Source organism: Centrocercus urophasianus, unplaced genomic scaffold (genome assembly GCF_019232065.1).
Source record: "Centrocercus urophasianus isolate 14NV4802_14NV808 unplaced genomic scaffold, USGS_Curo_1.0 seq_73, whole genome shotgun sequence".
NCBI classification, from domain to species: domain Eukaryota; kingdom Metazoa; phylum Chordata; class Aves; order Galliformes; family Phasianidae; genus Centrocercus; species Centrocercus urophasianus.
In genome coordinates this window covers 4854156-4881302 of record NW_024885344.1, presented here as the reverse complement: position 1 = coordinate 4881302, position 27147 = coordinate 4854156, and the positions used below count along the sequence as shown (strand labels likewise).

The 27147-nt window shown below is 41.5% G+C and overlaps 3 protein-coding genes across 5 annotated transcripts; 2 read left to right on the top strand and 1 right to left on the bottom strand.

Annotated features, from left to right (window-relative positions):
- Positions 1–826: 826 nt before the first annotated feature.
- HSP90B1 (heat shock protein 90 beta family member 1) lies at positions 827–10392 on the top strand. Its single transcript, XM_042837910.1, has 18 exons — positions 827–955; positions 1268–1367; positions 2040–2181; positions 2256–2372; positions 2661–2992; positions 3802–3913; positions 4580–4699; positions 5193–5309; positions 5820–5957; positions 6040–6117; positions 6205–6270; positions 6542–6811; positions 7023–7268; positions 7543–7679; positions 8046–8124; positions 8225–8380; positions 8899–8997; positions 10124–10392. Exons 1-18 carry the CDS (start codon positions 907–909, stop codon positions 10151–10153), a joined length of 2388 nt encoding a protein of 795 aa, XP_042693844.1. The 5' UTR covers positions 827–906; the 3' UTR covers positions 10154–10392.
- Positions 10393–14863: 4471 nt separating this feature from the next.
- CUNH12orf73 (chromosome unknown C12orf73 homolog) lies at positions 14864–15849 on the bottom strand. Its single transcript, XM_042837852.1, has 2 exons — positions 15716–15849; positions 14864–15293 (listed from the first exon to the last, which is right to left on the bottom strand). Exons 1-2 carry the CDS (start codon positions 15821–15823, stop codon positions 15198–15200), a joined length of 204 nt encoding a protein of 67 aa, XP_042693786.1. The 5' UTR covers positions 15824–15849; the 3' UTR covers positions 14864–15197.
- A 73-nt stretch (positions 15850–15922) lies between these two features.
- On the top strand, positions 15923–26827 carry TDG (thymine DNA glycosylase). 3 transcript variants are annotated; one of them, XM_042837999.1, is made up of 10 exons: positions 15923–15987; positions 17907–18055; positions 18795–19024; positions 19537–19606; positions 21152–21287; positions 21385–21467; positions 21544–21638; positions 23104–23275; positions 23393–23521; positions 24747–26827. In XM_042837999.1, the coding sequence occupies exons 2-10, from the start codon at positions 17962–17964 to the stop codon at positions 24884–24886; spliced, it is 1149 nt and encodes a 382-aa protein (XP_042693933.1). In that variant the 5' UTR covers positions 15923–15987; positions 17907–17961; the 3' UTR covers positions 24887–26827. The 3 variants fall into 3 exon arrangements, with proteins under 3 accessions (XP_042693933.1, XP_042693934.1, XP_042693932.1); XM_042838000.1 differs by having other exon boundaries at positions 15964–15987; positions 17962–18055; XM_042837998.1 differs by lacking the exon at positions 15923–15987 and adding an exon at positions 16004–16084.
- The last annotated feature ends 320 nt before the right edge of the window (positions 26828–27147 follow it).

Here is a 27147-nt window from a genome sequence, read left to right as displayed (position 1 = left end):
ACGTGGCAACATCATGTGAGTGGACGCACCTGGCAATCTCGAAGGTCTTTTCCAACCCCCAACGACTGTGCGATCCCTCACGGGCAGTGACGGTCTCCACAATAGCCCGCGTGAGGGCACCAGAGGGCAGCAGGAGCCGAGGCCAGAACATGGTGCGTAGCCCACCTGAGGTGGGCCCTATAATGGCGACCAAGTCGTGCACAGCCCCCACCAGAGCGCGCCGCGCGCCCGAGCAAGGACTACAACTCCCTGCACGCACCGCGGCACCACACGCAAGCACACTACCTGCTGCTCTCACTTAGCTGTCGTAATTCATGGCAGCCCCATCTGTCAACGAGGCACGACGCAAGCGGAAACACCTGTTGCCATGGCAACGGGGTGCCTGGTTAACATCCCGAGTGCTCCCGGAAGCGGTCGAGCATAGCGTGCCCATGTGGATTTTGTTCTCAACGCTGCTGACCGCAGCCACAGTGGTTGCATCTACCGACCACGGTGTCGGAGGCTGACCGGTCGGCCGCTACAAGAAAACAACGTCCGGCCGTACCCGTTAAACCCCCCCTCCCCGGATACGATTGGCCGAGCGTGGCTCCTCCCGGCCAATCGACGCCGGCCACGCTCCGTCCGCAGGAAACCGCACATGGAAATCCACGATTGGCGGTGAAGGCTCCAAGCCCCACCCTCAAGCGTTCTCTATTGGTTGCGTGTTTGGCGTGGTGCGCTCCCATTGGCCACGCGCGAAGAACCCCCCCCGCCCTCCGTCGGGGCGCGTTGATAAGGCGGAGGGGGAGGGCCGGGGCCGCTCTAGCGGGTTCGGCGGCGGTGCGGGAGGCGTTGTGGTGGGGTTGTGCGGCTCAGGGCAGGGCGCGTTGGGCCGTTCTTCTCTCGGTGACTGCAGGCCGCGGCATCATGAAGTCAACGTGGGCGCTGGCTCTGGTGTGCGCGCTTCTCCTGGCCGGTAAGTGTTGTAGTTCTTCTGGAAGTGTCGGGTAGGGGGAGGGGACTCTATAGGGGGTTCTCTTGGTCGGTACTTAGCCCGCCGCTCGCTGAGGGGAAGGAGGCCGCGGGAAAAGAGTTGGGCTGCTGGGGCCCGGGAGAGCCGACGCTGCCTCCATCCCGGCGCTGTAGGCGCCTTAGGGGAGCGGGGGGAGGGGAGTGGCGCTCACGGCTCATGCGCCGTGACTGGGGGGCGAGGCTGCGGGCACGTCGGGGATGGGGTGCAGGTGTTGGCAGAGCTGGGACCGGACTCATTATTGTTCGTTTTATCCAGCTTCGGTGACCGCTGAGGAGGTGGATGTGGATGCGACAGTGGAAGAAGATCTGGGTAAAAGCAGAGAAGGGTCCCGAACTGATGATGAAGTTGTTCAGAGGTAGGTAACAGGGGTGCTGCTAAGCTACTTGTGGCATTAAGGCTTTCTCCTGCTTTCAGAGGATCAGTTCCAGCATCAGCAATGCATAAAACCTCAAAGGTTGGAGTGGAGGGGTGTGTAGTGCCTTTCCTAAACTAAGTCTAGTTAGTTCTGAGAAATACAGTACTTGAGGAAAGAGCTGTTGCTTCTATATAAAGGCAAGCTTGAGAGCTTGGATTCAGAAATATTCTGCTTTTTGTCTCATTGTAGTAGCTGCGTGGGAGTTGCATAAACTGACAGAGGGCTATTCTTTTGTATAAGAATATGAGTGGTGTCATCTATGTGCTTGTTGATTGAAAAACTCTGTACCTATAAATGACTTCAGCTCCTGTGTAGCATACCATGTGTTGAGGATTGCAGTCCTTGTGACATACCTGTGTTTCTACCTGAATTTCTTCTAAGTAAAATAATCTTAGCCACATACGTGGGTTTTTGCTCAAGTTTGAGATGGTGGATATGCAAGTGAGGACAGCTAGTATTGGAAATCTCGTATAATTTTACCATATTTACACTGTCAGGGGCTAAGAATCTTGTTCTTGCCTTAGCTAGACTATTATCGCTGTTGCCAGGTCATGAAACTAATGATAACTTGCATAGCTATGGCTGTTTGACAGATTTTCATTATTCTCACAGAGAGGAAGAAGCTATCCAGCTAGATGGCCTAAATGCATCCCAGATCAAAGAAATCAGAGAAAAATCTGAGAAGTTTGCCTTTCAAGCCGAAGTTAACAGAATGATGAAGCTTATTATTAACTCTCTATATAAAAACAAGGAGGTTAGTATCTTTATCACGTTAGAGCTGTTAGAACTGTTTGTGTTCTTGAGTTCCTGACAACTTGTTTGTTTCAGATTTTCCTGAGAGAACTTATTTCAAATGCTTCAGATGCTTTGGATAAGATACGCTTAATATCCTTGACTGATGAAAATGCTCTTGCTGGTAATGAGGAACTCACTGTTAAAATCAAGGTATGAAATGTTAGTTATGTAATTCCTTATTGATATTCTCACTGAAGAGCACTGACAGGGATCTAAAAAGTTGGTGCATGGTTATTTTATTCAGTTTAATGCTTAACAGTGTTACATCAGGACCCTAGTGATAAGTTTTATCAAACACCACTCTTGTTTCTATCTGGATAATAGTAGCTTTCGCTGGCAGACATGTTTGAAGAGCTAGCACTCTTCACTCTTTTCTCAGTTGGTGCACTGTCTTAAGATTTAAAATGAAGTCACACTATCTCTTTTTATTTTTTTCAGTGCGATAAAGAGAAGAACATGCTTCATGTTACAGATACGGGTATTGGCATGACAAAAGAGGAGCTGATTAAAAACCTTGGTACCATTGCAAAGTCTGGTACAAGTGAATTCTTAAATAAGATGACTGAAATGCAGGATGATAGCCAGTCGACATCTGAGTTAATTGGCCAGTTTGGCGTTGGCTTTTATTCTGCTTTCTTGGTAGCAGACAGAGTTATTGTCACATCTAAGCACAACAATGATACCCAACATATTTGGGAGTCAGATTCAAATGAGTTTTCTGTGATTGATGATCCAAGAGGAAATACTCTGGGACGTGGCACAACCATAACGTAAGTATTAGATTTCCTTGGATTTCAAGAATTATTTTTAACTGGAATACGTGGGTGACTTTAGCATTGTGACTACGTGTGTTGTTCAGTTCTTGGATTGTAGCTTTTTCCAGTTGAATAGAAACATCCAAACTACTAGCTGCATGCAGAAGGTGGAGTGTTAATGCACTAATACAGTTCTTCATTCCATCTAATAGAGTGAAGAAAACAATGAACACCTTGACAACTAATTGTTGGCATGCGGTTCCAAACAGTTGCAGTTGCCTGCAGATTTAGTTTCTCAGTGCAGTTGTGAAGTTGTGATACAACAGAATCTCTGCAGTGGTTGTAGAGTTTCCTCTTGGAAAGTGATTGTGGTGTATAAATAGTAATCAGAGTGCTAGTGCAAGTTTCAGATTAGGTGTAGTTTTTATATTTTCCTATTTTTTTTTTATGAGCACGTAAATCAGTTTGATCTGGGCCTTCTAGGACTCCAACCTGAAATCATTTTCAGGACTTTTTACCAGTGGTAGGTAGTTACAGTGTTACAGTGCTGTTTGTTGGCAGGAAAAAGTTCATTGTGGTGCTCTGGTTCCAGATGAAGTCAGTGAGAATACATCAAGATCCGTATGAGCATCAGAATATTTCTTTTTTGGTTGCAGTAGTAAGAAATACAGGCTGTATTTTTAAGAGACAGCTGAGCATTGAGTAGTGCAGTTGTATAAATTTCAATCAGCATAGCTGCAACAGTGGGGAGATGCATCTCCTTCCCTATTTGGAAAACTAATTGAAAGTACTTGTTCAGCCTTTTAACTTTTATTTTTCTTCAGCCTTGTCTTAAAGGAAGAAGCATCTGATTATCTTGAGTTGGACACCGTTAAAAATCTAGTCAAGAAATATTCACAGTTCATAAACTTCCCCATCTATGTGTGGAGCAGCAAGGTAAGCACATTTAACAAAGTGTTGTATGCTAAGAGCTGTGTATCACAGCCTTCAAGGGCCTGATCTTTCGAGAGTGAAAGCATGTTACATACAGAATGCTTACTGGTCTGTTTCCTGACTCTTCTTTTCTTCAGGTGTTTTAAAATCAGTGGGAAGAAAGAACTGACTAGTATTCTAGTAGCTGGATGCTGTCCAAAAGTCAATGCATTACTAAATTGCAGATTTCAAATTTGATTTGAACTTTGATTTGCTGTGCCTCAGTGCTGCAAAAGAAGCAAGATTGCACAAAAGATGTTTCTTCCACTGGCTTTGTTTAGTAGCTGGAAGCTTGTTAAGCTTTTAAGCAGGGCCATGTTTAGGTGTTCTTCTGAACTAAGGGCAGCCTTCCAACTTCTAGGCTTGTTCTTAGGATGTTTTCTTGGTATAGTGCTAACTTGAAATCGTGCTGAAGATCTTGAAAGTTGAAAACAGCGATCTCCCAATGTACTGCAGGATAGCATGCATTCACAAAAAATGCAGCTGAAAAAAGGTAGCTGTCTATTGACAGATGTTTGTGGGAGGGCAGATAGCACAAGTTAAACTAGTGCTGAGATAAGCTTTCTGAGAGAATACTAGAAGATACCTGGTAGGAAACTAAACATTCCTCACTTCCAGTTTTCTCTTTAGACAGAGACTGTTGAAGAACCAATTGAAGAGGAGGAAGCAAAGGAGGAAAAAGAAGAAACAGATGATGATGAAGCTGCAGTTGAAGAGGAGGAGGAAGAGAAGAAACCAAAAACTAAGAAGGTAAGCTTTCTGAGATGAGGAACTTTGTAACAGACAGAGATCTGGGGAGCTTTCATGAAGCTGACGTTGTGGGGAGGATGATGGTAAATCAGACTTGTGTGAAAATAAGACAAGTGAGTGGCAATAGGCTTGTGAGGCAGTAGTCCTGGAATTAACTCTAAATCTTTGAGAGTTTGTGCAGTGAACTGCTAGAAATGAGAGGTAGACTTGAGTGAACTGACCAACTAGCTTGAATATATTCTACTGGCTGGCAGTAGAACAGAAATTGCACTAATTGAGTGTAAAATGCACACATGCTACACTGAAGTATGGGTTTAATTTCTGTTCCTTTGCGCTCAGACTAATGTGTACACTCAAATAGGAATACCCAGTCCATTGTCTTGTTAATAAACTATACAGTAATAAACAATGCTGTTAACAATTTCAGCTTTAGTGAAGTTCATTTAACTGAAAAGCTGAATTGAGAATGAGTATTTACTCTGCTTTTAATTAGGTTGAGAAGACCGTCTGGGATTGGGAGCTCATGAATGACATAAAACCAATCTGGCAGAGGCCATCTAAAGAAGTTGAAGAGGATGAATATAAAGCTTTTTACAAAACCTTTTCCAAGGTGAGCTTAAAGCCTTGAGATTATTCTGAAGGAATAGTTTACTGCTGGTGAGAGTGGAATGATAATGCTGACCGAGGTCTGAGGGGTAGGTGGTGGTAATACAACCTGTGTGGAGCTTACTGTTGTACTTAAGTACTGACAAATTAATTTTCCATCTTGTTTGAGAGAGTGGTGATGTTCATGTTGTACGTAGTGAAAGAAAGGCACGTTGTCTTTGCATGTAAATACAGTGTGATGCTAAGATCCATGTTGTGAGCTATTGATTACTGAGCTATTGTTATCTTTATGGTTGGCTTTTATAAGCAGAAGTGGGGTAGGTCTCACACTTCTGTGTGAGTAACGCAGTTGAATTTGGAGTTCTGTGTGAGTAACCCAGTTGAATTTAGAGTTCTGTTTTCACAAAGTACAGTTAGCTGTGCAGCAACATGTGACATGTTATGGATAGAAGAGTATTGATTTGCCAATACTTGGTGAACATGGATTTAAAAAAAAAAAAAATTCTCTTCACAGGAACATGATGATCCAATGGCTTACATCCATTTTACTGCTGAAGGGGAAGTAACTTTCAAATCAATCTTGTTTGTTCCTAATTCTGCTCCACGTGGCTTGTTTGATGAGTATGGATCCAAAAAAAGTGATTTCATTAAGGTAAGGCAAGCTAATGCTTATAGCTGTGATTTGTCTTTAAAAATGAAGAAAGTCATAATTGTTTTTTTCTTTTTTAATTCAGCTGTATGTTAGAAGAGTGTTCATCACTGATGACTTCCATGACATGATGCCCAAATATCTTAACTTCGTTAAAGGTGTTGTAAGTATTAAACCTTATTTCCATCTGTGTGTGTTTTTTTAATCCAAAGGCTGCTAGCTATACTTAAAAAGTTTCTCTTTCAATTAGGTGGATTCTGATGATCTTCCTTTGAATGTATCTCGTGAAACGCTTCAGCAGCATAAGTTATTAAAGGTAAGGTAGATGGTTTTAGATATCTTTGATTTTAATAAGGGACCAAATTAAAATGAGTAAATCGGTGACAAGATTTAGGAGGCAAAAATAGCTTGATTAATTTAGTTTTCAATACTTCGCTTTCACATTCCTGACTGTATAAGAAGCCAAAGCTTTGTTCAGACTAATTCTGTTTACTTTTAAAGTGGAAATAGTGTCTTGAACCATTATTTGTGATGAGGCCAAATTGAGGGTTCTTATTGCTATAACCTGACATTGTTGCTTTCCCTAGGTGATCAGAAAGAAGCTTGTTCGTAAAACTCTTGATATGATCAAGAAAATTGCAGAAGAAAAATACAATGATACGTTCTGGAAAGAGTTTGGTACTAATGTAAAGCTTGGAGTTATTGAGGATCATTCCAATCGTACAAGGCTGGCTAAACTGCTTCGCTTCCAGTCTTCCCATCATGAAAGTAACCTTACAAGCCTTGACCAATATGTGGAAAGAATGAAAGAGAAGCAAGACAAAATTTATTTCATGGCAGGTGCCAGCAGAAAGGAGGTACGTGAGGAGGGAAAGAAGTTACAGCTTTAGTTTTCAAAGTATGAATAGCGAGCTTTTTGTATTTGCTGTGTATGTGGCTATTCTGTGCTTATATTACCACTGCTGTTCAGTTTCCCTTGTGTTAATGTTCATTAAATAGATGTATAGTTCCCAGTAGTTGCTGGTATCCACACTGTTAAACTGACATCTGAATCTGTTCTCATCTTAGGCTGAGTCTTCACCGTTTGTTGAGCGCCTTCTGAAAAAGGGCTATGAAGTAATCTATCTGACTGAACCTGTAGATGAATATTGCATTCAGGCTCTGCCAGAGTTTGATGGCAAGAGGTTTCAGAATGTAGCGAAGGAAGGAGTTAAGTTTGAGGAAAGTGAAAAGTCCAAGGAGAGTCGTGAAGCCCTGGAGAAGGAATTTGAACCACTCCTGAACTGGATGAAAGACAAAGCTCTAAAGGACAAGGTACAAATGTCATGTTACATGTGGAAATGACAAATTCGCATTTGTACATTTAGGAGTAAAGTACAGTGCCTTGTGAATTCTTGGGACATAGAGCTGGCAGTAAGGTCTCTGTTCTCCAATTGTTTTCTCTAATGATTGTGTTTAAGCACTTATTTGGGGAAGGTGGTAAGTTAGAATGACATTTTAGAGTTTTCAGAAAGCATTGAAGTGAGTACACTTGAGTTTTTGCTTTGTAAGAGTGGTGCTGTGCGCTAATACAAAATGTTTTCCGCAGATTGAAAAGGCTGTGCTTTCTCAACGTTTAACACAGTCTCCATGTGCACTTGTGGCTAGTCAGTATGGATGGTCTGGTAACATGGAAAGAATCATGAAGGCTCAAGCTTACCAAACGGGGAAGGACATATCTACAAAGTAAGCTTCAGTTACGTAGCAGCAGATGTGAAAAGTAGTTGATGGCCTTCGTTGCTTGGTGGGATCTCACCAGGCTTCCATCTGATTCAGATGATCCTCAATGATTTTAAGGTCACTTACAGATAGGTTGCAACACCTAACAACCTGATATGTAGAACTGCTTTCTGAGCAAGGCTCATCAGTGGTATTTGCATCTCATTTGATGATGAGAGCAAAAACTTATCAGAATTCCAATGCCTTTCAGTGTTTAGCTAATAATAGGGGAGGTGAACTTGTTACTGTGGTTGTCATTGGCATGTATGGGCTTAAAGGTGTAGCTGGGCCTGATATTTCAAAATCTAGTGATGCGACTTCTGTTCTTTGCAGTTACTATGCTAGCCAGAAGAAGACATTTGAAATAAATCCCAGACATCCACTGATCAAAGATATGCTGAGGCGAGTTAAGGTAAACAAACAACGGTAGTGTGAAGCATTGCCTGCATAGCTGTGTACAGCTTAATTAACAACTGTGTGCTTGTGATTTCTTTTTGATGCTTCCACATTAGGAAAATGAAGACGACAAAACAGTTTCAGATCTTGCAGTGGTGTTGTTTGAAACTGCAACTTTGAGATCAGGATATATGTTACCAGACACAAAGGAATATGGAGACAGAATAGAAAGGATGCTTCGTTTGAGTTTAAACATTGATCTGGATGCAAAGGTTAGTTGGGTTGCATACAACTTGCAGATGATAACAGGCTTAAAAATCTGTTTTCTAAGATGAGCACCTATCTAGTTTCCTGATGTGGGCTCAGGAGCCCAGTTAAGTTCCTGACTGGAAAGGTGATGAGTCTACTTCATGTTTGTATCCTCTTTGTAGTTCCGGATTCTGCTTTTCCATTGTGCTTTTCAAGTATTTGCCACGTTTTTACGTGGTGGTTTTATGGGAGTAAATTAGAGGCCAAACGTGTTAATTATTTTACTGATGGAAAAATGCAGACATTGGTATAGGTCTTCCTCTGATGCTGTGCAGGAACATATATGGTGGGTATCCTACCAGGGAGAATGTGGTAATGTATCAGTGCTGAAAAGAACCTGGTTTATCCTTCAAGTAGTGTGGGACGTGTTACAAACTGGCAGTAGTTGCATAGCCTGTGTTTAGCTTGTCTGCAACTAGTAAACACTGTATGCAAAGAAGGTGCTGAATACCAAGTAAAATGTTTGTGACCCCTTCTCCAGGTGGAGGAGGAACCTGAAGAGCCCGAAGATGCTGCTGAGGAGGCAGAGCAAGATGAAGAAGAGGTGGATGCTGATGCTGAAGACAGTGAAACACAGAAGGTAATATCTAAAGTCCAACTTGTTTTTTTAATACTCACATGCAATTTTATTCAGTGATAGTTTTCTTCATTTGGTCTTCTGTAACAGTGGCTGTTAGTGTTGGGTTCTCCAGATTTTTCGTGAGAAACTCTGGCACAAATGACTTCTCATTTCTTAATAAATTTTGATGTAAAAAAAAAAATAATAATAATCAGGTATATTCAATACTAGAGCAAATTGAAGAAAAAAGCAGATCCCCTTCCTGATACCTGTTGGGTTTCCATAGCTTGTAGGCAATACTAATAAACTGACAGTGCATGGTTTGAAATCCTTCAAACAGCACTACAGACTTAGAACAGTGCTGCCTTGACTTTGGGTTATGTCTGTAGTTCTAATAATATTTTGTTATGCTGGGCTCTCCAGTATTAGTTCTTCAGTGACATGAATTTTAAAGTCACTGTGAAATCCCAACTCTTTGTGCTGGCTGAAGTTGCTTTTGGAAGAGTGCTGTAACTTTTGTCTTTTGCCAGCACAAATACAAAGCTGTTAGAGACATTCAGCTACTATTAGCTGTCAGATTACCTGAGAGTACACTTGAAGAACTATACTTACTGTAGCTGTTGCATTGGTTTTGATGCTATTGAACTGCATTTTCACAGTTACATAACATGAAATGACAGTAATAAGGGAATTATATAGTATTAGGACTGCATTGTTCCCTTAGTACTGTCACTGCTTGGTGATTCTGTGATTCTGCGTTCTACTTACTGGATGAGGTTACTTGCATGTTACACAAAGGTTTCTGACTGTTGACTGGAAGTAGTTGAACTTCTCAGTGCTGTAGTCAAGTAGAATGGGGCTATTAAGAGTACTAATTGAACCTGAAAAGTAGTGAAGAAATTAGTGAAGATAAACAGTCAACTATAGATCTGCTGCAGACACCTGAACAAACTGGAATAAAAGTAGCCTTTTTCCACTTAGAGTAGCCAAGTCTTGATGTTCAATCATTCGAACAGGAATATGTTTTCTTCAAAAGTTGCATTGTTAATGCTTTGAAAAGTGTCAACGGTAGTGAATGTGAGGCAGCTCTTGTAACCATTGGCACTTTAAAAAAGCGAGGTTCTGATTCTTTGTTTTGTCTCCACAGGAATCCACAGATGTAAAAGACGAACTGTAAACTGCACTCACCTACTGTCCTGCACTGGGAGGTCAAGAGAGGATGTGAAATTAGATTTTTGGTTGGTTTTCCACTGTAAAAGGTTGAGGGATGGTATGGGGCTTAAGGGCAAAGGAGATTTTTTTTTTTAAGTTGACTTTTCTAAAAAAAAAACATTCCTCACGAATGTAAATTTGTATTATTTAACTGACTTGGTGTAAAATCTTGTCATGTACAAAATAAAATGTTCCCAAACACCAGTACCTCTAAATTTTACCTTAGTTCATCCTCCACAGTATCACAAGAATTAAAGGGATGGTCTTAAGTGTTCAGGTCCTTTGTACAACTGTTAGTTTGCCATCCTCATGCCTTTCCACACTGGCACAGCCACCCTCCTGATTGCTGTGTGTTCCATAAGTGTATGCTGAAGGCAGGGTTTTGCATTAATCAGCCTGTTGTACTGTTCATCCAAGCATGCTTGGTATCTGGGAGCTGTATGGAAACCTGGGTAGAGTAAATATTTAAGAAGTTGCATAACTACTGTCATGTGGTGGGGTGTTTAAAAATAGTGTTGGAACTGAAGCTTATCTTTTGTGGAAAAGCAACTTTGTAAGCTGGTTGTAGCAGGCTTTCTGAAACAAATATAAAATACAGTTAGTAATGGATTGTGTGACTTGATTGCACTTTACAGAGTAGGCAGTGGTAGCTTTCACTGGTGAGAACAGCAAAAGTGATTTCCTTTAAGGGTCTGAAGAGCAACTGGATGTGGCTGTCTGTCCAGGAGATTATACTGTGTTCCACTGTAGTAACCCTGCCTTTAACTCAAGTAGCTTTCCTAACAGCTACAGTAGTCCTACTTTATCCTCTTTTTTTTAATGTTGAAGTTCTTGGCAGTTTAATTCTTGTTCTACTATTGCGACAAACCACTGTAAGTACTTAATTTAATGCAAGCTAAATCTGTTGACACCAAATGAAATACTGTGAAATGTAGAGTTTGAGCTGGGGGCACCACCTTGTTACATACATTGTATTAGCTTTATGTGGTTAGATAAAGCACTACATTCTCTCACTAGTGCCTCTGCTTTTGAAACACCTTCACAGGGTTGGTGGACAGTGTGTACATTGGCTTTACTAGCCTTCCTCTGTGAAAATACTTCATAATAGTGCTCTACAAGAGAACTGATTCTCAAGTAGAGCTGTTAACTAGGCATGTGAAAGAGTAAAATTTGAGTTGAAATCGAAGTAAAATTTGTAATTAGGTGAGGCATCTAAACCATAAGCTGAAGAGATTGCTTTCTGTCTTTCCATTTGCTTTCACTAGGTTTCTCTGTTGCCCAAGCACGCTGTTTCCATGTAATAAGTATAGATACCATATACTAGTGTGGTGTTACTGAGTTGGGACTTACTCAGAGGTATAGACTTTATTAAAGTATGCTGTTTGATGCTAGTACAGGAGCTTAATTTATTGAGTGAAAGGAGTGTTTTTGTTTGTTATTTTCTTGCTTACTCATTAGTGGCTTAAGTACACGGTTAAATATTGGTACAGGAAGCTGAATGGCTTAACCAATGCCATTCCAGCAGGTAACAGTATCAACTGTAGTTTGCCTCTGAGCAGCTCTTAAGGCATGGTCCTCTTAATATGTCAGGTGCAAGTTCATTTTGTGCTCTTTCGTAACAATCAGCTGCTTCTGAGGTTTTGATTTATTGCTTCCTAAAAAATATCTTTGTGAATCTGGAATGTTACAGCTTGAAAAATGAATCAAACATCCATTAATGTGTAAGAAATGTTCTTCTGTGACCAGCCTGAGCAGCAACTGGCTCAGGCCTACTGTATGTCTGTTACTGAGCTCAGAAATCTAACATGTTACTAGAATTATAGGATTGTCTGGCTACTTTAATTTGTTAATTCCTTTTTTCATGGCTGAAGTTCTCATTGCATTGATGGGTTCTAGAGTGCCCAATCTGATTGCATTTTAGAAATAATAAAGAGAGCACTTCCTAGTCATGCTTTGTGCTTCTTCCCCATCTGAGGATATCATGTGCAACATGGCTGTGGTCCAGATGCTTTCTTTGCCCTTGAGTGACAGGTGTTTGCTGTTAATAGGCACAAGCATGCAGTTGTTAAGGTTTGGGGGTGTTTTAGTTATTTCTGTCAACTCTGTAGAATGGCATCACTGCTGGAAAAAGCTTTGCAGTCATACTGAGGCCATTTCTTTACCTGCAGTAGTTGTACTGTGCCACTGCTGCTGTTGGAACTTGGTATAGAGACAGCTTTGCTGCTACTAGATAGGCATGCAAGACGGTGATTTCCCCAGAGCTAGAGTGTACACCACGCTGTTCCATTTCCACTAGCAGTAGGAGCCATTTGGAAAAAGAGCTGAATGGATGTGATTAAATTTTCTGCAGCCCTGTGATCTGAAGTAGAATGCATCTTGTGCTGTAAGGCAGTGGCATAACGATGGAGGTAATAGTCTGACAGTGTAACTCAGGGTAAGGCTTAGTAAATCCTCATTCTTTAAAGGGATAACTGAAAATGTTGTTAGCTAGAATAGCAACAAAATACTGTTGAACTGCCTCATTTTCTTCAATAAACTGTTCCTTTGTTGTCAAATGTGCTGAGGTGAGCAGCGTCAGTCTCTTCTTTGCCTTTGTTTAGGTGCAGTGAAAGAAGTACCACTGCAACTGAGCTTAGTAAAATGTTTTCCTCTAGATTGATTTTACTTGAACTCGGTGTGTGAGATAGAATTAGTACCTTCTTTATGCTGTTTTCATTGATGAAGATAACTGCTTTAGTGATGTGTAGCATGGGCTGCAGGATGAACTCCATGGGGGAAGAGAGAATAAATATCCTTCAGCTGCTTTTCTGGATCATTAGCTGTAAACAGCTGTGTGACAGGGAAGAACTATACATCAAGCTTCTTTCATTAGGAAAACAGATCCCACCTTACACAAGCATATGTAAAATACCATATGCTTCACAGCTGGAATAGACATTAAAACACAACAGCTGTAGATCTTGTGCTATAAAGAACTAGGTGCTGTGTCAAAAGCTGTTAACGAACTTTTTGCCTCCTAGCCACATGGGTCAGCAGTCAGCCTGTGATTTTTCTTTCCTGAGTCCAACCTCAGTGAGAACTGCAAATGACCCTGTGCCTTGGTTAGGTACCTTTCTCATGGGAAAGCAATCCCCAACCTCCCCCTACTACTGTGAGCCATTCAAAAAGGGGTGGGTGCACCCTCTTTGCAACATATTCAGTTTGTACTTTTTTTTTTTTTTTTTTTTTTTTTTTTTTTTGAGTTCTGGGTGTAAGAACTTTGTGGAGAGACTGTGAGGACTGAACAGTAAGCCTGTACTTGCTGTTTCAGAGTTCTGAATATTCATGGCTATCAAAAGCAGCCATAATACATAATGGAGTACATACACATAATTTTAATGTAATCTGTAAATGTGTACTCAGTTTTAACTGAAACAACCTCTTAGCTCAAAACAGACCTTCTGTCAGTAATACAGAGCCAATGCAGCTGCTGCTGTGGCAGTTAACCAGTATTAGGAGGCCTGTGTGCTCTTAGTAAAGAAACTCGTGTTTAGAAAATCATGGTAACATTTTTCTGTATTACATTCTAGATTATGCTGAACAGAACTGAGCTGTAGTCTACAGAGGTGGGAAATGCCAACAGTTCACTGGAGTTCTACTACAGAAGAACAAGTAGGACTTTATGCTTGGCCATAGAACTTGACTTTTCCATAGGCTTAACTTGTTCTCCTTGCTAATCAGCTGTTGTGGTTTAATGCTCAGCACAGTGCAGCTGCTCACTCACAACCCCTCAGTGAGATGGGGGAAGGGAATCGGAAAGGTAGAAGCAAAGAAACTCATAGACTGATGTAAAAGCATTTACTAGCTAAAGTTGTGTATGAAAGCAAATTAAGGGCTTCATTTGTCGTGAACTATTCAGCCACTTCCATCAGAGCAAGACCCAGCATGTGTAACACCTTCCTGAGAAACTGAACACTAACACTTTGGCCAGTTGGGGCAGCTGTTCTGGCCATGTCTTCTCATGCACACCCAGCCTCTTGCTGGCAGTGCAGCAGGAAAAGCCAAAATGTCCTGGACCTGGTGCAATAAGCACTACTCAGCAACTGTTACCAGCATTATTCTCATCTTAAGTCCAAAACACAGCACTATAGCAGCTAGCAGGAAGATTATCCCAGCTGAAATCAAGAACATCAGCTTAAAAGCTTCAAACTCCAGTAGAGTTGGCCAAGCACAAGTTCACATTTTTTTATTCCGAAGAATATTTACACTGCAAATCAAAATTAATCATACAGATTTTGGTATACAACATATTACACTTTTAACAGTATTTGTTTGTTCTTAGCATATACTGCATATAATTCTGCTTTCAAGAAAGAAGAAAAGCTTCATTATTTCACATATGGACTTCTGCAGTTGAGAGAACTGACCAAATGTTCTCGCTGTCCTATACGAGCTGCTCCAAAAGTAATGCCTCCTGTGCCATTATGTTGGTCCATGATGTCAGAGGGGGATGTTGGGGGTATAGCAGTAGAGCTTGAACCTTCTTGTCAGTGTTCTCGTTACATTTCGTTGCCGTATAACAGAGGACAGCAGAAGGGACAATCTGGCAATGGCATCTGATGTGGAAGTATGAATGAAGCAAAGGTGCATCACTGAATTCCTCCAGGTGGAAAAAAAAATGCACTCAGTGACATTCATCAATGCTTGTTAAGGAGACCAACCAGTGGATGTCAGCACAGTGAGGCAGTGGGTGCTGTGTTTCAGCAGTAGCAATGGCAACATGAACGACAAGCTGCATTCCCAATGGCCACGCACAACTGTTACACCATGAAATGAAGAGTGCCTCCATCCGTTAATGCACACAAATTGACTAATGGTGGCAACTATGTGGAGAGACATTTCTGTAGCTTGGAATTTGCTCACATACTCTTAAAGTGTTTTTTGTATCAGTTATTGTTTCCATGGAAATAAATAAGCATTACTTTTGGAGCAACCTAAGTAGTTCTCAAAACGCAAAAAGCAAACTGCAGTCAATGCTGTGATGTTTCAGCTTGTTTTGACCTTGCTTTCAGACCCAGCAGCTCTGTTCTCAGCTCTCCAGGCTTAGGAGGTATTTCAGGTATACTCTGTTAAAAACAGAGAAAGATGTCACTGTTGTGGAAGAAGAAAAACTGCCATCACAAAAACACTGCAAGAGACAGCATTATCACAGAATCGCAGGATTGTAGGGGTTGGAAGGGACCTCCAGAGATCATCGAGTCCAGCTGTCATTGCATCTCCCAGACCACAGTAATTTTTACAAACAAAACTTCAACATCTACCTACTGTCTTTTCGAAATCTGACTTCAAATTTCAAAGCACGCTTTGAATTAAAGGAGGAGAAAGAGGTTTGTTTAAAGGCACAAAGCTGCCCTTGGCCACTCGATACGACGCGCAGCGTACCTTCAAGGCACCAGCTGAAATTTCTGTCAAGGCTTTTTTCATCTTGGTGACAGAAAGAGAGGTTCCGTTACCTTTTATAAATTATTTAGTTTACGGCAGCACTTACGAGGTCAGGCCGGTAGTACCGGTGCACCACCTCGGCTCCTGCGAACATGGCCAGCATGCTGGCAGCCAGCGTCTTCAGGTAAGTGGACCAGGGCACACCCGCGGGCATGGCGGCCTACCGCCTCCCATCAAGTGGCGCGCCGGAAATGCGTCACCCTTCCGGGCCGCCCACGCGCAACTTCCGGTTGCTGCTCAGCCGACCCCTCCCCCGACTACCCAACCGCACGCTGCCATTGGCCGGTGCTGGTCACGTGCCGCGCGGCTGCCCGGCAGGTCGGTGGGGATCGGAGGTGGGGGGGAGCTCTGACAATAGCCCGATGGCTGCCGGCGGGGCGCCGCGCTCGGCCATGGAGGCCGAGGAGCTGGGCAGGTAGCGGGGGGAAGTGCCGTGCTGGAGCTTCGCCGCGGGGCTGTGCTGTTATCGTTCTTTTCCCTCTGCTGAGGGACCGGGGCCGAAACCGGGGCTGCCCCGTTGCGGTCCCCCATTCCCTCGCCCTGAAGGAGCGCGGAGCGGGGGTCTCGCATGGACGGCGCTGACGTGAGCGCGCTCCCGGGCGGGGCGGTGCCGCTGGAGGCCGCGGGGTTGTGAGAGGGCCGCGGAGGGCCTGGGGGACCGCTGAGAGGGGTTGGCGCATTGAAGTGCGCGTCGGGAATCCTTGTGCGTGTAGAACGATTCGTGTTGGTGCGGGAATCCGTGTGTAGAAGGTGGGAATTGTGTGTGATTTAACGTCTGGTTTTGTTGTGGAGGACGTGGTTTTTCGCCTTTTTTTTTTGTTTTGTTTTGTTTTCATTTGTATCTTGACGCGAAGCAGCGAGTTAAGTCACCACTTTGAATTGGAAATATTTACGTAATGCTCCATTCGGCGTTAGCAAGGCGTTAGGGATCTGAAGTCATGCCGAAAAAAAGTGATCTACAAACTCCTATGAGTGTCAGAGGTGAAGGGGGAGGCCCTCCTTCATCTTACTGGTTAGAATTTGGGGAACTTGGCTGGAATACCCTGCAAGCCATCCTCTGGTTTGTAGGGAATTTTACAGCCTTTAAAGGAAGGGAATTTTATAAGTATGTATGATAAGAACATGTCTTGAAAGAAGGCATCTTGTTAGAGACCTTTCTCCAATTAGATCCCCTCATGTTTCTCTAACCGATTCTGTTCCATATTTATTACACAATCACCCATGTTCTTCATGTCTCAGCTGTGCTCCCTACTGTAAATCCAAACATCAGTTTTGTTTTGTTCAGGAACTGTGTGAATGTTCTATATGAAATGGAACAGTTCCAGCAGTTGAGCCAAGAAATTTGGTGGGTTGAAAACCTCAGGTTGGATGTTAGGAACAATTTCTTCTTGGAAGGAGTGGTGCTGCAGTGGCACAGGCTGCTCAGGGAGGTGGTGGAGTCACCGTCCCTGGAGGTGTTCCAGAACTGTGTGGATGTGGCACTGAGGGACGTGGTCAGTGGGCATGGGATGGTGGTTGGGCTGGGTGATCCTGGTGGTCTTTTCCAGTCTTTATGATTCTATGAATACAGATTTGTTCTCCCTGGTTCAGGACAGTTGTTTGCTTCAAAATTAGCATCCTGTCCTCATGTCCGTGGGCTCTTCTGGCATAAATCTGATTGACAGAGTGGTTCTTAAACATCCTTTGCATGATAAAGAACAGTTCCTTTTCAAGGGTGGCCTCATTTCTATATGCCTAAAAATTGATACATTTATGAAGAGTTATGATAAAAATATTGAAAATTTACTGTTTGTGAAATCTTTTCAATGTATTTGCATAGAAGTAGAACGTATGAACGAAGTGCCCGCAAAGTAGCATTAAGAGAATGTTTCAACTCAGTTGTGTTGTGAGCTGTTGGTGGATAGACGGTTGACGTGGCTAATGTGGGCCACACACAGTTTTCCCCAGTGTTAAGGGAAGCTCTGTGCTGTCCTTAAAATTGCTGTGGTTCTTCTACTTTATAGCAGTCGTGGGAGAGCTGGGCTGTTGGTGTTGGGTGTAGCAGCACCTCGTGGCTGCCATGCAGCTGGACTTCTTAACGGAGTTGAATAATTTACTGCGTGGTTAATAGAGTAGCTGGAGAATGTGAGTGGGTGCTTGGCAGTCTTGATAAAGATAGATGTTCACGGCCTCTTTGGTACATCACTACGTTACTAAATAGTTGATGATTTATGCTTCTTGTTTTCTCTCTTTTTAAGATATTACGCTTATCTCCAGCAAGCTCAAGCTTTTTACACATTTCCGTTCCACCAGATGATGACTGCGCCGCCTACCATGGAAGCCATGACTGAGCAGCCAACTCTAGAGGGCATTCCAGAGCCAAACCTTGCTCAGGAACCTCCTAAAGGTAGTTTGATTGGGCTAAGAGAGCTAAAATCTTAGAAATTGGTTGGAATAAACATATGGATATGTACTTGTCTCGGTAAACACCTTCTTTGGAGCTGCTGGGTTTCATTTTCTTGCTAGTCTTTGAGAAAGTATTGATTAATTGCATTTGTTTAATAATATTTATTACCAAAGAATGAAAAAGCTGAGAAGTAAACCCTGGACCCTCAAATTCTCCTCCATAAGAAACTGTGAGCAGTTGATGCAGTGTTCAGTTCCTGTGTGGTCGTGATAAATTCAAACCTTACCCTGAGACCTGTTGCTTTTGGTATGCAAGTCAGTTTCCTCAGTACTTTATATGATTTATAACGATGCATTCACCTATTCAGAGGCTGAGGAGTAGATAGTAGACTAGAATTCAGCATTCCTCGGAACCTAAACTTGCATGTTCTGGCATATTCTCCAAAACAAGTGAAACTGTCTCTAAAAGATCATTGCATGCAGGATGCAAACAACATAGCCTAGCCATGAGGTTATTGTTGGTTCGTATCCTAAGTCAGCATAGTTGCCTCTGAGTGGTATAGAGACACCCAAGCTGAGCCAGGAATACTGAAATCCATCTGATAATTGTTTAATTTCATGAATTTTGTAGGCATGTTTCTGTTTGATGTCTTTTTCTAGTCATAAGTGCAGTTCATTCTGTTTGAATGTTCATGCTGCAGCCTTAGAAATGTACAAAAAATGTATTTGCTATTTTTCAGAAGTTAAAAAAGGTGGAAGGAAGAGAAAAGCCAAAGCAACTGAGCCAAAGCAACCTAAGAAGCCTGCTGCTAAGAAAGAAAAAGCGACCAAGTCGAAAGGGAAACAAGAAAAGATCACAGATACTTTTAAAGTGAAAAGAAAAGTGGATCGTTTTAATGGTGTGTCTGAAGCTGAGCTTCTGACAAAGACTTTACCTGATATTTTAACCTTCGATCTGGACATCGTAATAGTGAGTAACTCGCAGTTACAGAATGAGGTAGAAATGGTCTGTGCTGTGTTTTACAATCCAGCCACAGTGGTTGTGATTTACATTCCTTCGTTATTTATCTGTGTTACTTACACCTTGCAAGATCTTGCCATGAAGTTTCTAAAGTGCATCCTGTGTGCACAGCTGCTTTGCATTTTCTGTTAAGAATCATAGTAACATAACTCTGTTTGCTGAGAAGTCTAAGACTTACGTTTAATGCACAGTCATGAAAGAACATTACTTGACAGTTCACCAGAAGTGCTACAGCAGTGGCTGTGAAGCACGCTAGGAGGCTGCTCTTTTGACAGTGCACATCAATGAAACCCTACTGTAAAATTGCCAGGTTTTTGAACAATGCTGGAAGATATCAGTGATGTGCTTTTGTTTATCGACAGTAACTTCGGAGAGTGGAATAGGCTTCCTTCCTGTAACTTGCATTCCTGACCAGTGAGCCATGTTCCAATCATTAAAATGGGCTGTATCTTGCTTTGCAGATTGGCATAAATCCTGGCTTGATGGCAGCTTACAAAGGGCATCATTACCCTGGACCTGGAAACCATTTTTGTATGTTTTCTCTTTATTTATGGCATTTGCAGAACTGTTAGAACTTATGGTACTTTAATTAAGCTGTTGGGTTTTTTAGGAGGAGTGGAAAGAGGGATTTTGCTTTTAGCACTCTGAGAGTGATTAAAATCCCATAACTTTTTCTAACAAATAGTGCACATAAAAAGGAATAAAATGAAAGGCTTTGAATTGTCAAGTAAATGCAGTTTATTGGATTGTATCACTACATAACTTCTTAATGTGCAACGTTAGGAATAAAAATCAAATTAGTTCTTGAGTTATCAAGGGGAAGTCAGCAGGCATCAATTCACAACAAAACTATTTGTGTTTTCCCGAGGAGACATTTCAGCAAGTCCTCTTCCTTGTACATGTATTCATTTCTGCTAAGTGAGCTTCCTAAGTGATGAAAAAACAGCAGCCACTACCATTTCCCAGCAGGCATATGGAGCACAGCTGATTCTCCAGAGTTTTTTTTAACCTATTTTTCTATTTAAGTAACATTTTCTGCAGCATGTTCTCATAAAGAAAGGTTGTATGTAAGCTCTGTTGAGCTATGCTGTTTTGCATAGCGAGAGTCATTCCAGCTGTGGTAATAGGGAACTCCACGCAGGCTGATTTGCAGCCCTGTGATATTCCAGCCAAAAAACTTCTGGTACCCAGCAGACCAGTAAATCAGGTATTATTTCCCAGTGTTCTGCAAATGAGCTAATCTAATAGTCTCATTTGTCAAGAAGCAGACTAGTTATACGTGCTGTGACAAATCCAAGCATTTGCAAGTGTGTTGGACCATTTGGAACTATGTGTGGTTAACCTGCGCTTAGAGACTGACACTCTATCCAAACTATACTTTTATATGTTAAATATTATTTTAAGATGCTAGTGGATACTGTCAGAGAGGCCAAGTGCAATAAAAGCAGTGGCAAATATGTAAGAGAAAACTAACTTCTCCTATAAGAAAAGGTTGAGGGAACTGGGCTTGTTTAGCTTGGAGAAGAGAAGGCTCTGGGGAGACCTCATTGTGGCCTTCCAGTACTTGAAGAAAGCTTATGAACAGAAGAGGGAACAGCTGTTCTTGAGGGCAAATAGCGATAGGACAAGGGGGAATGGTTTTAATCTGAGACAGGGGAGGCTTAGGTTAGATATTAGGAGGAGGTTTTTCACACAGAGGGTGGTGACGCACTGGAACAGGTTGCCCAAGGAGGCTGTGGATGCCCCATCCCTGGAGGCATTCAAGGCCAGGCTGGATGTGGCTCTGGGCAGCCTGGTCTGCTGGTTGGCGACCCTGCACATAGCAGGGGGTTGAAACTCAATGATCATTGTGGTCCTTTTCAACCCAGGCCATTCTATGGTGCTGTGATATCATTCTATGATAACTTACTGTATTTGTCACATCGTTTCCCCCAAATTAGCTCCTGCTCTATTAACATAGACTCTTCCTTCAGTATTCCATTACTGTGCCTTGGTAGCCAAAGGTTTATTGGTGGTGGTGGTTTTTATTGCTGTCGTGTGTTTTTAAAAGTGAATACCTGTCTTCCTCTTTTGCAGGGAAGTGTCTTTTCATGTCTGGTCTAAGTAATGAACAGCTGAACCATATGGATGACCACACCTTACCACATAAATATGGGATTGGATTTACAAATATGGTGGAAAGGACAACACCTGGAAGCAAAGACCTCTCCAGGCAGGATAACATAGGACAATACCATACTTGTTAATGAGTTAATGGTTGTTATTATAATTTTTAGTAATTTCTTTTATTTTCTTTTTTTTTCTTCTAGTAAAGAGTTTCGAGAAGGAGGGCGAATTCTGATGCAGAAATTACAGAAGTACAAACCTCGTATAGCAGCTTTCAATGGAAAATGTGAGAATCTTAATTTTGAATGAATTTGTTCTGTTAGTAGCCTTTTTTGTCCACTCATCCTGTCCTCTCATTTCAGGTATCTATGAAATTTTTAGTAGGGAAGTCTTCGGAATCCGGGTTAAGAACTTGGAATTTGGATTGCAGCCACACAAAGTGCCAGAGACAGAAACTGTAAGTACTGAGGGCACTCTTTTTTGGTCATTTCCAAACTAATGAAATCTTAGGGCTTACACCCTCTTACAGTGATGTCAAAATACAAGGAATGTGAAGGACTTTTACTTAATTAGAGAAAGATGGGGCAATTTTCAGGCACGTCTGTTATACAGCTTAATCAGACTGGCAGATATTATTTTGGAAATAGTGTATTATGATTAGTAGATTAATTCATTTTATGTGGAGTGTTTAAAAAAAATTAATAAAACACGTGTGTCTTTGTAACTGTCATCTGCTTCCATCTGATTATCTCTGTCCAATTACCTGTGTGCTAATGTTACTGAATTTTGATGCTGGGAGCCACAACTGAGGAAAAAAAAAAAAATATGAAGTCCGTGATTGAGCTTACATTCTGCAGCATTTCTGTTCTGAGCATGCCCAAGCACTTCAGTCAGCCTCAGTCATCTTAAGCTGGTTTGCAGCTTGGAATTAAATTGGATGCTTAAAGTACAACAGTTTGATGAAGAGTGCAGTAATCACAGGCATCTACAGTTGGAAGGTACTCGTTTATCACTGGCATCTGGTGCTGGAAAGTATCCAAAAGATCAGCTTTGTATCATCACAGATAGGTTTGTTTAACTTGTTCTTAATAGCAAAGGCAACGGCATTACCTTCCAAGGCAGCTCATTCCAGAGCTTCATTACCTTTTCAATTCAAACTTTTGGGGTGTTTTTCTACCCATCCCAAATTATTAGTGATTCAAGTTTCAAGTGGTTTAAACTGTCCCTCTCTATTGGTGGAGTGTTGCCATCAGAACCTGAAGAACTGTTGGTGATAAAATGCTTCCTTCTTAAGTAGCTTTTCAGTACTTCTGAAGGAATTGTAAGAATGATAAATAACCCTCCTTACAAGTACTTGTTCATCAATACTGTTATGTAATGAATGTATTGGTTGGGATTTTTTCTCAACTAAACTCAAGCCTTTAGCTAGGGCTGCCAGCGGAAATGGAAACACCAAAGTTGACTTCAGTTAAGTTGTGTGACATACGCACACGTGGCCAAGAAGCAAGGCTAATTATTAACTCATTATGCTTTTTGTGCTGGATTTGGGTTTTTGCATACTATCACGTAGTCTGTGGCCTTTCTGGCTGTGAGCTCCACTAATTCACAGAGTTCTGCAGTGTGCTTCCCTCTCTGGCTTATGCTTGTAATTATTGTAGCACACATTTGATCACCTCCTACAGTGTGTAAATGAGTGGTGTGAATTGTCTTTGTTTCATCAGCTGATACTCAGCCCCTCTCTTTAGGGCAAGACAGCTAGCTGGACAGGAAAAATAAACTCCTTTTATTCTCTCCTAGAAACACCTTTGGTATCAGTGGATGTTTGTGCAAAAAAGTAGAACAATAACATGAGCTTAACTGTCAGTTACTCTTGATGCACTAAATATTAGGGATCAGTAATGCTATTTTTTCTTGTTCTTAAGCTGTGCTATGTTATGCCATCATCCAGTGCAAGATGTGCTCAGTTTCCTCGTGCGCAAGATAAAGTTCATTATTACATAAAGCTAAAAGACTTACGGGATCAGCTGAAAGGCATTGCACCAAACACAGAGGTGCAGGAAGTGCAGTACACGTTTGACTTACAACTTGCACAAGGTATAGTGGTTATTGGAATTATCTTATAAAATGTATGGTTTTTTTCACATGTTCTCTAGTAAAAATGTTCTTTGAACACTTTCTGTTCTTAATACTTGAGGTCTATTCTCTCTGCAGAGGATGCTAAAAAGATGGCTGTCAAGGAAGAAAAGTATGATCCAGGTTATGAAGCAGCATATGGAGGAGCTTACTGCGATCGTGCACCATATGAAAGCGAACAGTGCAATTTCTCTTCAAATGGAACTGGTAAAGGGTGGTGCTCGGGGCATTCATTCTCTAAACCATTCTGTATAACTTCTTATAACCATTCCGATTTTCTACCCTTTAAGCGACTTCCACAATTCGTACAATATATTTAAAGCATAGCAGCAGTTAAACTCTTACATATCTGAGGGAATGTGTTGTCTCTGTAGGAGGAACGGGTGGGGAAAAAAAAAAAAACAAAAACATTTACTCTTATTTAAAATCAATCGTCTGCAAACAGTTCAAACTGTTTTCCCAAACTCTGATTCATAGGATGTGACAAATAGATATAACTAGTGGCTTACACAGTAAACTTCTTCAGTTGCAGTCACTTTTGTATGAACGTGTCATGCTTTTTGACACTTCATGAGTTTCATTCCTAAGGAAAGCAACGTAATAGAATGGTAAATGAAACTGTTCTATTATTGGTGAGGCAAGTGAAGGAGGAGTATTTGAACACTGTAACCCGAGTAATTCAGTTGTGTTAGAGTAGCTAACAGAATAACTGTTAGAACAGTTTGAAGACTAGAAGAATGAGTCTAGTAACCTTGCTGTAACTATAGAATCATAGAACGGCCTGGGCTGTAAAGGACCTCAATGATCACCTAGTTTCAACCCCCCTGCTATGTACAGGATCACCAGCCACCAGACCAGGCTGCCCAGAGCCACATCCAGCCTGGCTTTGAATGCCTCCAGGGATGGGGCATCCACAACCACAGCCTCCTTGGGCAACCTGTAACTATGACGTTAGGAATTCTGTTCCCCAAAATACTACCAATTAATTTAAAATAATAACAATAATGGCAGAAGTAAGCTTCTTCAGTATCTTGAAGTTTTTATTCCTAATCTCAATTAGAATGCAAAATTTAATTTGTGTTATATTTACTCTATTTTGTCAAAGGGAATGTCCCTTTGAGAAGAAGAATTTTACTCAGAAAACACTGCAAAGTAAAGTATTCGTTTAAATGTTCAGACTCTTAACTTGCATTTGTGGCATCCTTAACTTCAAAGAAGTTCTGATGAAAACCTAACGGGGGGAATGATCTGGGTCTCCAAAGGCAGGCATTGAAAAAGAATAAGTTTGAACTGCAGTCTGAGTAGGTATTGAAAAGTACAAGGGAAGATGCAAACTGCAAATATCTTTTTTTAGATGGTTTTGTGTGGTTTTGTCTTAGCTGATGGTCTCAGCTGCATTTTCAACTGTACTTAATTTTTGTTTGTTTGTCAGCACCAAGCAATCCACAGTACTGTGAGGGGTCATCTTTCGGTGAAGTTCCTAATGGACAGTGGATGACGCAGTCCTTTGCAGACCAGATTCCAGAATTCAGTGCTGGTATGACACAGGAACGGGAGGAAAGCAGTGCATAAGAATTCTTTCTTCTCAGCTATGCATACATGCTGCAGTTTTAATGCAGTGATCAAGATTGGTACCTCGGTTCTCCAACTGAAGCATTTTAATAATATTTTATCTCCCTTAGATATTTTATTATAGTCCTAAGTAAGTGTGTGGTAGGCTCAAATCAATGAACTAGGTAATTTTAAGGAACTGTCCAAACTTTAAAAAAAAAAAAAAATCCCTTTTTTTTGTATATGAGTTTCATATTTAATGTATGCCATTTCTTGCAGTTTTTGACAAACTGCTTTCTCATTTGTGAAGATTCTTTTGGGGCGTTAATTTTATTCCATAAATTGTAAAGTAGGAGTAAAAGCAGCAGTATACTTTTTATTGATGCATCAATATTTGGATATCTCACAGTCTTTTTATATCTAGAGGGGGAAATGGAAGTGCACCCTTATCTTACATGAAGTGGTGCTTTTAATCATGCACAGTTAAACAAGTGGTGCTTTTTAAGACTTCCTTTGCACTTCAGGGCAGGAATAGAGAGCTCTGTCTATTTGGTGACTGGACCATAGTCAAGTTTAAGGGAGCAGAGACAGCACTGGTCAGGAAAATTCACGTCACCCAGGACAGGGCCTAAAGTATTCTAGTCTTAGAATAAGGTGTTCTTATCATTCCGTTTCTTTCTCCCTTAAATTCCAGTGTAAAGGAACTGGAATTCCTTAAAAAAGAAAAATGGTTCTCAAATCTGTGGCATTTGTCAGTCACTTCTCTGTGATTAGTCTCTTCTTCTGAAGCTTAGCAAGTGAACAGTTCATATGGCAGGGAATTGAAAGACTGTATTCCCTGTAAAAACCCATCTGCAGATATGTTATTTGTGTCAGGTACAGTTAGCACAGGGTGAAACAAGATCATGCTTTAGCAGTTTTTTTTTATATTACTTTCTCCTTAAGACCTTAGGGGGTGTTTTTCTTAAACATCTTATGTGTAAAAAAGATTACTAAGTTGAAGACAAGGGCAGGTATTCCATTAAGTTGGCAGCTGTTGGAACTACAGTTTTCTTCTGAGGAACTTGTTCAAACAATACACAATTTTGGCCAATATTGGCGACTGAGAAAGAAAGGAGATTCTGTGCTTGTGCCTGATCATCATCTTTCCCTCTTCTATCACGTGAGGAAGAAATGAAGTAAAAGCAATAAGCTGGTCAAAACGTTCACGTTTTGATGATCTTATGAGAGAAGGTGCTTCACATACTTGAAAAATAGATACAAGCAGTATCTCCGTCCTCGGTGCTGCTCGCAGGTTCCTGTTCTGGTGCTTTATCCTTTCCTCACAGCCGCTGACAGTCATCATGCATTGAGTGCAATTAGTTGGCGTAGATGCTAATCCTGCTGTAACAGCTCGCACCGAGCTCACACACTGCCATCCTGTTGTGAGGCAGGCATGATGTTTACAGTTCTCTTCCCAAATTATGTGGCTTAACTGAGTGTCTGAAATCAAGAAAGCGTGCATTATGATTGTATTTATCAGCTTCAGCATAAAGCTGCTCCGTATGATGTCAGAACGGCATAGGATTTGTCTTGTCTGTTATTTAAAGTGTACTGTATCACGTATTGCTGTTTACATGGATGTTTTCCCACAGGTGCTCAAAGTACCTCGTGTCAGGGATTTGTTACAATTCAATTTTATTTTTCAGCAAAGTTAGAAGCATGTAACTCTCACTGCTGGTGAGATAGCACAGTAGTACAGAACTACTGTACTGCTCTCCTCTTTGAGTTGAAGGGAAAGGTCTCTTTTGGAACAGAGGCACCTACTGGGTGTAAAATGCAGTTACATGTATAATGACCTTTTCACTCAGTACTGCAGTTTGTGTACTCCCTTGGGACCGGTGCTCTTTTCATTACAGTAATCCAGAGGTTCTTAATCTGTCTTAAATCTCTCCCTGTTTCACAATAAAATCAGGAATTGTATCACAGTGTCTTTGAGTGTCCTTTTACATCCTGCTAGTGGTGGCCTAAATACTCTACAGAGCTACAGACTACGTCTGTACACTGACTGCACGAACACAGTGTTCTGCAGAGAAAAACTCTGCAAAATGATCATCATGCAGCTGAATTCTACTTATTAAAATGCTGCCTGAGTTTTAATTTTGAGCTGCTCCATGTCAGCTGATAGACTAAAGACACCTTGTATCTAATATCAGAAGTTATTTCCTCTGTAGATTTTCTCCTCCTGGCAGATACTTGACTTCACATTGAAACACATTATCTGACTTCACCTCAGTAAATAT

Bases quoted from the DNA above. Each gene is read 5' to 3' on its own strand.
- HSP90B1 (XM_042837910.1), top strand. From the start codon at position 907: ATGAAGTCAACGTGGGCGCTGGCTCTGGTGTGCGCGCTTCTCCTGGCC. The intron at 2,373-2,660 runs GTATGAAATGTT...TATTTTTTTCAG, and splicing joins AACTCACTGTTAAAATCAAG to TGCGATAAAGAGAAGAACAT. The intron at 6,271-6,541 runs GTAAGGTAGATG...TGCTTTCCCTAG, and splicing joins AGCAGCATAAGTTATTAAAG to GTGATCAGAAAGAAGCTTGT.
- CUNH12orf73 (XM_042837852.1), bottom strand. From the start codon at position 15,823: ATGCCCGCGGGTGTGCCCTGGTCCACTTACCTGAAGACGCTGGCTGCC. The intron at 15,294-15,715 runs GTAAGTGCTGCC...TGTTTTTAACAG, and splicing joins GGTACTACCGGCCTGACCTC to AGTATACCTGAAATACCTCC.
- TDG (XM_042837998.1), top strand. From the start codon at position 16,032: ATGGCTGCCGGCGGGGCGCCGCGCTCGGCCATGGAGGCCGAGGAGCTG. The intron at 19,607-21,151 runs GTATGTTTTCTC...CCTCTTTTGCAG, and splicing joins TGGACCTGGAAACCATTTTT to GGAAGTGTCTTTTCATGTCT. The intron at 21,288-21,384 runs GCAGGATAACAT...TTTTTCTTCTAG, and splicing joins GGAAGCAAAGACCTCTCCAG to TAAAGAGTTTCGAGAAGGAG.